This window comes from Halichoerus grypus, chromosome 10 (assembly GCF_964656455.1).
Source record: "Halichoerus grypus chromosome 10, mHalGry1.hap1.1, whole genome shotgun sequence".
NCBI lineage: Eukaryota > Metazoa > Chordata > Mammalia > Carnivora > Phocidae > Halichoerus > Halichoerus grypus.
Window position 1 is genome coordinate 11,252,541 of NC_135721.1, and position 12,229 is coordinate 11,264,769.

The window sequence follows — 12,229 nt, forward strand, 5'->3', positions numbered from 1 at the left end:
TAACTCGAGACGTCCTTCCTGTGTCCTAGGACATCCGCTCCAACCACCAACCATTCCACACACACTCTCCCTTTCAAATGCAGCCCTCCCCACCACCACATCCAACATGTCTTTATTCACTGTGCTCTATCCAGAAAAGGCAGTTCAAAGTAAAAGATGGAAAGTCTCTTAGTCAATGAGTACATTAACCAGCCACCGCAAGAAAGAAAAAGCGTAAATGAGGCTCGTCACTTATGTACAGCTTTATTCGCAGTTTGTTGGAACCACTGAGAACAGTCGACAGGTACGCATGATGCCGGTGGGACAGCATTTGGCTCCGGGGCTCCTTCCCACCGGGTGGCCGAGGAACCGTGGCCACGCAGGGCCGGGCCGGGCTCACACCCAGTGCTGCCCTGCGCTCAGCGCCGCGCTGAAGGTTCGCAAGGCCCGGTGCGTCCCCCTCACGGCCAGAAGGAGCGACCCCGCTTCGGCTTCATGGCCGGCCTCCCGCAGGTGTCTGGCCAGCCCCTCGGCATCCCAGGGCCCTTGCCGCGGGCTGGCCAAGAGGTGCTCAATGATATGTGGGTAGAAGGGAGTGGAGATGCACTTCACCAGCAGCCTGGCATCCAGGAGCAGGGACAGAAGCTCTTGGTCACAGTTTGAGTCATTCACCTTTAAGAAAGGAGACAGGCAAAACATGAGCGTGGCCTTGCTTAGTTCTCGCCAGCGAACTCTTCACGCACATCCTCCGCGGCTCGCTACCCACTGCCTTTCCGCCTTCGCCACCCTTAACCCCTGCCGCCCGGGTTCACGGTGCTCACGCCGAAAAGAGCACACGCGTGGACTGAGTGTCTGCCATCACGCACATGGGATCACACACACAGCCCCATACCAAGAACCCCGAGTCATGGCGACAGCTACCAAATACTGAGTGCCAGAAACTGCCACGTGTGGGCACGCCTCCCAATTCAGCCCGAGCAGTCACAGGTGAGGGAAAGGCGGTGTAAGGACTTGGTCTCACATCGTGGCAGGTCAGGGAGCCAGGACAGGAGCTGGGCTTTCAACAGTGGCATTTACCATCTCACTGGTGCTGCCCCACAGTCCATGTCCTTGAGCCCCAAACGTCTCCTGTATGTAGATCCACATGAAAAAAATCCCCTCCAGAACAGGAAAACCTTTTTTCTACTCCACTGAGAAAATACATCCGTCAACCCCGCTGATGTAAATAGGGTAACGGACAGGAGGGCTGTAGGCTGTTCTTGCTTAAGCCTCTAGAAAGCTCAGTACCAAATTTACCTTTTTAAGACTTTTTAAAAAAAGATTTATTTTAGAGAGAGACAGAGAGCTCGTGCGTGCAAGCCCACAAGCGGGAAAAGGGACAGAATCTTCAAGCAGACTCCACACTGAGCACAGAGCCCAGTGTAGGGTTCGATCTCATGACCCTGAGATCATGACCTGAGCTGAAATCAAGAGTCAGAAGCTCAACCGACTGAGCCATCCAGGCGCCCCTTTAAGACATTTTTATATAGCTTCAGGGCCTGTTTTACAGGCTCTTTCAGCTTGGATATCCTCTGCGTTTCTGCCCTCATCTGCTTAGTCTCTGTATGGTTTTCCATGGCTTCGACACTCTGCTTATGCTTTTCCATTTAATATTATTGTCTGTATTTTTTGTAAGGAATCAAGTCAACATTAATCACACTCAGAACGCCGAGCCCCTCATCTACATCGGGGTGTCACAGAACAGCTTCTTTACGGTTCTTCTTAATGTTACTGTGCACTTTTAGTAGTTTTGGTTGTAGGCACCTCCAAAAGAATGTGGCATTTCAAAGCCAATTAACTAATGTGTAGACCAACTACGTTACACAACTGAACACAGTGTGGTCATCCCACATGTTCTGTGACAAGGAGGAAAGGCTACTGAGGATGAGGTCCACTGTGTCCACCGACTTCAAGAATGAAAACAAAAGCAGTTCTGGGAACAATAATCACTGCCCACCGTCAGAGAGCATCTGTCTTTCCTGCAACCTAGTGATCCTTTAAAACCAACATACGCGTCCACTCCAAGGCCATCTTTGGGATGACATTCTCCCTAAATCTCTCGACCAAGCTGATTCCTCCTTCCTCCACTCTGGCACTCTGTGGACTACATGCTCCTCATGCGGTCGTCATCTGTAGGCCTATCTCCCCCGCCGGACTGGGGGCTTCCTGAGGGCACAGAGGTTTGATCCTCCTTCTCGTCCAGCATCCAGTTTAATCAACATTTGCTACATGGCTGAAGGAAGCTACATTATTGAACACCGTCACATTTTTGTAAATGGCGCAAGTACATGATAACGTTATCTCTGCAGAGAATCTGAATAGAGCTGGATTCTAGAACCGCAGAGTCTCTGCCAACCCTGGGCCTCTCACTCTGTCAGCCCCAGCACACGCGGCTCCCCCACCTTTGGCTCAGGAAGACACTTTGGTTGAACTCAATTTAGGAGCTTTTGTTTGTGTTTTTAGAGGCTAGATGAGAGGAGAGGAACGTGGTAGGAAGGACCAGCTTTGCTGCTGCAAGGGGCACGGTGCTTTCAACACTCCCCACCGGGGGCTGCTGAGGGGTTCTGCGTATCTTCTTGCCTTCCAGCTTCCTTCCTCCTCCTTCTGCTTCATAGCTGGGAAACAAGAATCTTGAGCCCCTGCGGGTGCTGCCCCCACCACCACCGTGTCTACACTTACGGAGGGCTGCCCACGTGCCAGCGAACACTCTGTCTCAACCTTAAAGCATCCCTTTAAGACCGTTATTATCTCATTTGAGGGATGAAGAAACCCGTCCAGTGAGGTCACAGTCATGTGCCGAGTGTCACGGGGCTGCTAACTGGCGCGCTGGACTAGCAGCCCTCATCCCGAGCCCTCATCCCGGACTTGTCTACTGTTTGTTCGCCTCCAGAATGTGGCCTCCTCCAGAACAAGGCTTTCTCTTTGTTTACCCCTGCATCCCTGATGGCCAGAATAGTGTTGGCCACATGCTAGGGGCTTGGCAAGACGTGTGGGATGAATCCACAAATGAAGGAGTAATTCTAACGCTCTTGCCCTTTCCCTGTAGGCCACTGCCCCCCCGCACGCATGCGCGCACACCTGAGTGCGGGGCACCTGAGTTACTGCGCGTGTCATTGTTCGGTTCACCCTTAAAAAGAATCCCTCCACCTAGGCCTCTGGGAGGGACCAGAATGTGTGCCAGGATGCTCCAGGCAAACGTACAGATAAAAGGCTCAGCATCCAAACACTGCAGGGCAATACCTTCTTTGCTAGGCCACCTTTATTATTCTGTTTACTCAGGAACCCTCCCTTTAGGGGCCTGAAAGTCTCCTAGAAAGGGAGTGATGGATTTTTCCAGCGTGAGGAAGAGACAGGGGTTCTCTCAAGGCCTACAGCCACTGCTCCTCTCACTCCCCTCTTCTGTTTGCTTTTCTCCAGGGCAATGACATCCTTAAAATCGGTTTCCTGCTGGATGCACCCAGCCTTGCAGAGAGCTGCCGTGTGCTGGCAGGGCGGGAGTCCGCGGCGGGCGGGCACGGACAGGGCGGGTGTCCACCTCTAAAAGTTCTCTACGTACTCCCTTGGCTAAGAAAGCCTGAGGCAGAAGTCATGGAAATCAGATACCAAATTCCCCCTTTGGCCCACCCAGAGGTTCCCTCAAGAAAGGTAGAGTCCGAGACTGCTGACCTCTACTGAGCTGGGGCAGGGGCCAGGCCAAAGTCTGGGGGAAAGTTCTGGTTCAGCGTCTTATCATCAGGTGCTGAGAAGATGGAAGTGGCTGACCTTTTTTCCTTTCTCTGACCTTGTACCTGCTTCTGGCTCTTTGCAAAAGGTACAGCATGGCCAGAGTATACTTTATAATTGTCACGTACAAGGAAAATACTGCACAATTATTCTGGGCATATTTGGGACAAAACAGAGAATGAAAACAATACAGAAAGAAAGATGGCCTTTGTGGGGACTCGTTCCAACAACTGCAGCTTAAAGAAGAGGAGCCTGAGGGTCAGAGAAGAGATGGATTGCCCGAGGTCACCGAGAGCCAAAACTGCTTCTCCCCACACGCCAGGCCTCCCGCCTCGGGGGTGCCAAGATCAGCTGGGTCGTCATCCTCAGCTGAGCAGAGCACCTGGCGCCCCCAAGCCTTCCCGGGCACGAACGCCCCACTGCTGAGTTGCCACAGGAATTCATTAAGCCTCAACTTTTCTTCATTCTTGTTTTTGGCCAAAATTCTAACTTAAGGCACTAGAAGTCTGGTACTATCTTACCACCCATTACTCCTAACCTACTTTATTTTCCTTTTTGAAACTTAAAAATAAAAAAAGCAGAAATAGTTTGAAAAAACAAATTGTCTATATGTGCACCACCAGGAAATTACTTTTTCCTCCTTTCTTTTCCAGTAATTCTCCATGTGCATGGAGATTTTTTTTCACAATCATAGGGTATTTGTAGTCTACTTTACTCATGATATGTTAAAAAAAATTTTAATGTTTTTACATAGTTTTCATTCTTAAAAATTGTAATGGCTACAAAATAGTCTATTGAGTGGAGATAAGTTATTTAACTTCTGCTAGGAATATTTCAGCTGTTTTTAAATGTTTGGTATTATTGAAGTACTACCAATGCTTTTTTTTCTGTATGTGCTTTCCTGAAATCACTTCCATAGGATAAATTACCAGAGAGGCATTACCAGGGTATTCCAGGACAAACAGTTCCCCTCCCCTCGTTCCCATGTTGGGTCCTCACCCCAGGACCCCAGAATGTGACTGCACTTGGAGAAAGAGACTTTATGGAGGTGATTAGGTTTACTAAGTCACGTGGGTGGATCCTCATCCAATCTGACTGGTGTCCTTATCAAGAGGAAAGGACACACACATGGACCAAGGGGCAACCGTGTGAGGACGCAGGGTGAAGATGGCTGTCTGCAAGGCAAGGAGAGAGGCCTCAGGAGAAATCAGTCCTGCTGACATCTTGATCTTGGACTTCAGCCTCCAGAACTGTGTGACAGTAAATTTCTGTGATTTGAGTCGCCCGGTCCGTGGCGCTTGGTTACTGTAGCGCACACACACTAATACGTGGGAAAGAGTACCTGAAACCTTTTTTGGTGTGGACGTGAATGCGAGTGCAGCCATAGTAAAATCAACCGTCCAGTATACAGGGGGAGCATCCACGGAGGAGTATGTTGGTTTCACTGTAAACATCTCAGCTTTGGCAGTTATTATTTTGAAAACAAAATTATTTTGCTAATTTAGGAGATACGTAATGATACCTCAAGGATGCTTTAATTTGAACGTTTATTTGCAAGGACCATTTTTTCCCATACCATTTCCTATCATTTTTATTTTTTCTTGTGGGAAGCATCAAATCCTTTGCTCCTTTACTAGAGCTGTTACATCGTTCTTTCACATGTGAAAGAGTTCTTGTGTAACTTAAATGTTAACCCTGATTTTAGTTATAATGAACATTCTAAACTGTTTGCAATTCTGTTTTGATTGTTGTTTTGTAGGAGTTTTACATTTTTACATTGTCAGAAAAAGAACTGTTCCTTTATGATTTTTTTCTATTGCTTTAAAGCTTAGAAGTTGTAATTCCTCAAATGATCTGATATATATACATTTTTTTCTGACTTTTAAAAATACGTAACTTTTTAACAGATCAAGAATCACTTCAGTATATAGTCTGTGGAAAAACACACATTGCTGACATTTGCTTGACTGGTACTTTCAGAGCTTGAGGAAAAAAATATGTTCTGTCATTTCTGGACTCAGTTGGATGTTTGAAATAAATATGAAACAAGTCCAGGAGGATTAGTTGATTTAATTCCTCTGATCGAATAACTTTGAATTCGACTGAGAGGCAGTCTGGTCTTGGGAAGAGAAGACAGACTTTGGGCTAGAGACCAATTTCCAATCCTGGTTTCTTTGCTGAAGAGCTGTGTGACCTTGTTAAGGACAATCTCTCTGGGACCTAGATTCCACATCTGAAAAACAGACCGTCTCTAGGGCTGTGATAACCTATGCTTTTAAGTGCCGAGCACAACACCTGGTGCAGAGTTCAAGTTCAGTAGAGGGCCAAAGTTATTACAGTCAAACAAACAAGGCATGAAGCATATTCTAGAAGGGGAGGGTGTACACATATCATAAAATGGGTAATGCTTGCCATCTCAGTCACCGATTATTTCTTCTGTCAGTAATTAATTTTTGAGAATAAATGAAACTTTGTAGATCTTGGGAAAGAAATCTATTAAAGCACAAAGCACTACTGTCTTCCAAGTCATTAAAATGTTATCTGCTTAATTCCGGTTTCCACAACAGGTAATGAACCTTCTCTGAATTAAAATCTTTGATTTTATGGATCTATAACAAACGAAGAGTAATTATAGTAATGAGGTAAGCAGAAATTCCAGGAGCATAATGTATGCAGGGCCTCATTCCAATTACTTTAAAGAAGATTTAATATTATTTCACTGTTTACTTGAGGACAGGATATTTGTCTCATTTTTACATATACTGCTACTAATAAAAGTTATTAAACACCAACTACAAGGGCAGAACAATAAAAGGGCAGCACGACTGTATACGTGGGTAAGAACAACACCCGCAGGGTTTCTTCTGTACTCTGTTTATCTGAATGATATTCAGAGACTGCACTTTGGCGGAAGCACCAGTCCCTCTCCCCGCACGGGATTTAACAGTACACCTCTTCTGAAACCAAAACGAGGACAAGGCATCTAACTTATGCTTTAGCAACGGGCGAAAATCGTTGAAACGCCAAGCTTGATCACCTCTATGACCGCAGGAAACGCTGCATCGAGGGCATGGAGTTTGGCTGGTTCCACACTCTCTGTTCCTACCTCCTTCCTACTTTCATTTCTTGTGCTATTGTTTCACATGTGAATCTCCCTGTAATTCCTTTGAACATACGATGTTACTTTACTTCATCTTTACAGACATCCTGCCCATTCCTCACTTCTGTGCCCAGTACCAGGCTGTTCACCATCCATGCAGCCTAGGAATCGAACAGATTAACCTACAGGGAGTGAGCTGCCTGTCACCAGAGGAATCCAGCTAAGAGCTGCGTGAGAAGGCAGTATTGAGGGAACCCTCCAGAGTGGAAGAGGCTCTCACTAAGGAGGTACTAGTTGGAAACCTGGATAGAGTTAAAGAGGGGACAAAGAAAGGAAGGTTTCTTGGTTCTGTGTAACAAGGTTAACGTAAAGACGCGCGTCTGAGGGTCTCGGAGGCTCTCCCTGCGACCTGGACACAGGCGCGTCGTAAGTAACGCTGGCAGGTTCCTGCGCCTTCAAGGCGAGACGAAAGAAGATGAGCATCGCCAGTACTAAATACACGAAGGACTGTCCACGGAAGCCACTCATTCTGAGCAACTCTATCGGGGAAGGCTAAGATCAATGTGTTCAAGATAAAGTACCACACAAGATAAAGATCAATCTGGAGGTGCTCTCTTACCACGAGGTTTATCAAAAACTGGCAGGGAGCACCCTGGGAGGTGGTGAGCTCCCGACCCCCAGTGTCTGAGTGGGCTTGAAAAAGGAAGCCCTGTGGTGGGCAAGTTGTTAGACTAGCTCTGCCCGAGTCTCTTTCAGAGCTAATACGATTCGAGATGCTTGCAGCAATTGCACTTCTCTGCAGAGAGAACTCTCTTCCACTGTAGGACAGCCTGCCCCGTTACGTTAAAGGAGCGGCACGGCTGAGTACAGGCTCTGAATGGGGGGCCCAGGGTTTCAAGTTCAACGCCAGCTCCTACTAGCTGGATGACCCCTGGGTCTCCGTGTTTTCATCTGTGCAACTAGAATGCGATCTCCCCACAAGATGATTAAGAAGAGAAAGTGAGGATACGCCTACTAACAGTGCCTGACAGAGATGGTAGTTACTATTAGCTTCAGAGAGAAATGCTTAAGTAGGTGATAAGGTCTCAAACCCTTCCTCTGTGACCCCTTGAATGATTCTTTCAGTAGGCATGCTGGTCCAGGACAGATCCTGGGAGGGAGGGTGCGCATCGAGGCGTCGAGCAGTACTAAAGCGAAGGACGCAAGCCGCGAAGAGCAGAACCTAGCTCAAATCCGGAATTATTTTTCAGTCTACAGAACTATTATAGATCGACATCTGCTTACTCTGGTGAAATGAGTGACGAGTTTTACCCTGTAGGAAATACTCCAGGGGTGAGATGTGAACACAGCAGCAGGAATATCCTTCTCGGAGAGACTAAGGTTTTGGAGGCTAGCTCAGATCTCACTGAGGCTGATGGACAGACAGCCCGACTTAACTCGGACTTACGATTTTTTGACTTTACAATGGTGCACAAGCAACACACATTCAGTAGGAACATCACTTTGCATTTTGATTTTGGATCTTTTCCTGGAATAGCAACACACAGTATGATCATCTCTCACGAAGCTGGGCGGCAGCCACAGCTCCCCGCCAGCCACTCGGCCACGAGGGTGAACATCCAATACACTGAGCTCCCCCCCATATTCTGTTTCTCCCCTTCAGCACAGTGTTCAACAAACTACGTGAGATATTCGATACTTTATTATAAAATAGGCTTTTGTGTTAGATGATTTTGCTGTAGGTTAATGGAAGTGTCTGGAGCACGTGCGGGGTAGGGGAGGCTCAGCTCCGATGTTCAGTAGGTTAGGTGTACTAAATGCATTTTTGACTTATGATATTTTCAACTATGATGGATTTATTGGGGTGTAACCCCATCGTTAGCTGAGGAAGATCTGTATCACGCAAGGGTTTTAATTATTCATCAACAACATGATCTCTAAGAAATCTAAGAAATGATTTCTATTTCTTCAGGAAAGAGGCTGCTGGCCACTTGTAAGAGGTTACATGCTCAACACTAGGGGTTTGCAATTTCGGAAAAGCTCAGAGAAGGAAGTGAGTACCGCTATTGGAGGAAAAGCCGGTATAATCTCGGGCATCAGCATTTACGCATCATGTGCGCGGCTGTGAACACAAAGCTGTCAGCGTCTTACAACGAATAGTGAAATAACACATGCCATCAGTGAGCGAGTGGGGGCATTTTTCCACCTCGATCCACATGCTGTGCAGGAGCAGCTGCCTATCAGAGGAGTCCCTGTGCCGGACGCTTTTTCTTTTAATGTCAACAGGAACTACCGTCCATAACCGTTAAGGGGGAAACTGAAGTTACTGGTGAACTCAGGCCCTCTACTAAGGGACAGAGGGAACAGCAAAATAAACACACAGAAAAGAAAGCAAGTGTATTATATTTTCCACTTCAATACCACATATGATTTAAAAACTACTATTTCTTACTATTTTAAAGAAGGGATAACATTCAAAAGTATAAGGTCTGAAGATACTTGGCATTTTTGTAAACACATTTTAAGGTCACAGATGGGTCAGCCTAATGGGAATACTCAACCCTAGTGTGGAGAAGTTACAGTTAAGTCTCATTACCTAATTCCCACAGGTGAGGGTCTCGGTGGCAGGTAAGTGACTCATCTCAGCAACCGACACCTCTGGTTTTGATTTTTTATTTTGATTTTTGCATCTGAAGGCCACAGAGGATTTGGGTGTTATCATCACAACCCCAGGCAAACCACCCACAGTCTCCAGGGCTATTTCAAAAGCACAGAGTTTTAGCACAATGCTGCACATCAGATCAAAGTGGTACAGAGGTAAATCAACACCATTTCAAAATGACTTGGGGTTGCAAGGTTCCCACTTGGTTTCTTATTTTGATAGCGTGTGTGTGTGTGTGTGTGTGTGCGCGCGCGTGTGTGTGTGTGTGTGTGTGTGTGCGTGTCGGGGGTGGGGCAGTGTAGAGGGCATGGTGGGGGGGGTGGCCGGTCTGTCGGGGGTGGTGGGTAGCAAAGCTAGTTAGCATTTAGGGAGTCCCAGTTCTAGCTGCAATTCTGACAGAGGCATTGGAGATGAAGAATCTTTAAAATGAAAACTGATACACTTGCCTACGGAATTTAGGACTGCATTGAGAGCTCGATGCAGGATGAATGCGGAAAGGTGATGTATAATACATCACTGGAAGAGGCCCATGGCGAATATAGTGGGAATACCTAAGCAGAGACACTACCACGGTGTACAATGGTGCTGAGGAAAAAAAGCACTGAAAATATGCAGTCTGATTTTCTTCCATTTTTCCCTTCTTCCTGATTTCTTGAATTTACAATAAAAAAATAGGCTACAGGAAAAAAAAAGTCCACTGTAATTCTCAGCTTCTTGTAAATTCCCAACGTTATGCAATGTTTATTTTAGCACAGACGGACGGGGGGCTACCAGCACACAGGTCCCTCCACTCCTACTTCTGTCTAGTCTCCAGAGAGGCCCCGCTATGATCAATCTTCAGTGAATGAAGGGTAGTCACCAAATCTTTACAGAATTCAGAAATACATCTCAATGAGTAAATGCATTGGATTTTACTCATCTTGTTCACTATGACTGTTTACACACGCAGTTATGGTCCACATCCCGTAACCACATACCTAACCTCCTGTATCTGTCGTCATCAAATCTCTCACTGTCTTGTTCGGCAAGTCTGCACCTGCCGCCCTAGAATTCTCCTCCCCTCTCTGGTCCCTAGAAAACATCCCCTTACATTTTTGTTAAAAACTCACATGCATGAGTATACTCACACACCTAAAATTGTGTGTGTGTGTGTGTGAGGTGTGTGCACACAAACACAAACTTCAAATGAAAGAATGATCTCTCTACAGAAGGGTTTCAGCAAGGATCACACAACACAAATTCATTAAAACACAACCCTGAGCTATCTATTCCCAAAGTGTAAAATTTTAAAAGGGAAGTGAAAGCTTCTTCGTTAATCATGGTAACAAGACAACCAACCTTGAGGGGAGATCTCCGGCCTTGACGTTAGTATGTCACTCCTCAAGCCAAGACACTGCTTCAGTGGCACGTTGGTTTGCCGGAGGAAGTAAGAGCTTGAGGTTTCAGAGGGTGCCAGTAAACATAACCTGAAGCCACGGTCTCACCTCTTATTAGGAGGTGACCAAACACCTACACCCAGGCACAGAAGCCTGCCCGACATGACAAATTCCTTCAATCCAAATTTCAAGGGGCAAGGACAAGTCCACTAGTGCTGGGCGGCTCTGACGCTCCCTTAAAGGGACCAATAGGCTGGCTTCTCTAGAGAAACTGCTTCCTTATTCGGATTTGTAGTCTCAGCACATAAACACAGTCTGGTTCATGGGAGGGGTTTAGTATATGTTTATAACATAAATATTTACCTCTTAGACAAAACAGAAAGAGCTGTTGTGGTCAGAGAATATTGCGGGTAAAATGGCCTGAAATAAGCCATGGATACTACTTACGAGAATGACAACGTGAATTCATTTCTCAGAAACATAGGCAAGAGCACATGCCCCCGGGAATACCTTGACAACAGCCGTGATGTGCTCCAGGGCCACAGCGTGAAGGCTCTCATCCTGGCTCTCGAGGAGAAGTTTCAGGGCCGGGAGCAGCAGGGACTGGCTGAGCAGCAGTGAGCACAGCTCCTTCACGCCCTGAAACCACAGTACAGTTCTGTGAGCAAAGAAGCAGGAGGTACCCCGACTCCCAGGCGCTATTCGGGTGGGGTCTCCTTCCACACCTTTTGGTGAGTGATGTGTGTCTGTGTGTACGAAGCACAGATGGGGCCCCACCGATTTAGTGTTTGGTAGCTGCTTCATTCATTTCACAATAGATAGTAAACACCTTTCTGAGCTATCAGATATCTACCTGATATTCATCAGATATTGCATGTAAAGGCTGCCTAGTATCCCCCTGGATGGATACAGGACCATGGTCTATTCTCCTAATCTCTCGAGAGAGCTAGTTTCCTAACCAGCAAAGTGGAGGTAATTATTATCTACTTTGCAGTTTTGTGTGTGTGTGTGAGAATAAGTGCTAATGAATAATAACACACAATGCTCAGCATCTATTAGACACTTAACAAATGATAAAAATTATTACCAACTATTAATATTACCAACAATATCTAGTTGTCCTCTGAAACAAGAAAAATCGCAACTTAAATATTTAAAAACCTGCTTATAATTCTAATGTCAAGGTGAACTGAATGTTTCATGAAAACTATCTGTGGTCCAGAAAAATGAAAATGTTTTTGGATCTCCACATACACGTTTGAATTTTATTCTCAGTGCTTTATTATCCTAGCTGAACCTGTCATCAGAGAGCAGACTTTTATATAAGATAACAAATGATAATCCTTCACA

General features: G+C 46.2%; 1 protein-coding gene across 2 annotated transcripts in view; it reads right to left on the minus strand.

Moving 5' to 3' along the window:
• Nucleotides 1–218: 218 nt before the first annotated feature.
• NBAS (NBAS subunit of NRZ tethering complex) overlaps nt 219–12,229 on the minus strand; it is a 317,946-nt gene continuing 305,935 nt past the window's right edge. For both annotated transcript variants that reach the window (XM_078055983.1, XM_078055984.1), the window contains 2 exons: nt 11,390–11,518; nt 219–651 (listed from right to left, as the gene is read on the minus strand). In XM_078055983.1, coding sequence (XP_077912109.1) covers nt 376–651; nt 11,390–11,518 — 405 coding nt within the window. In that variant the 3' untranslated portion in view covers nt 219–375. The remainder of the gene's footprint in view (nt 652–11,389; nt 11,519–12,229) is intronic.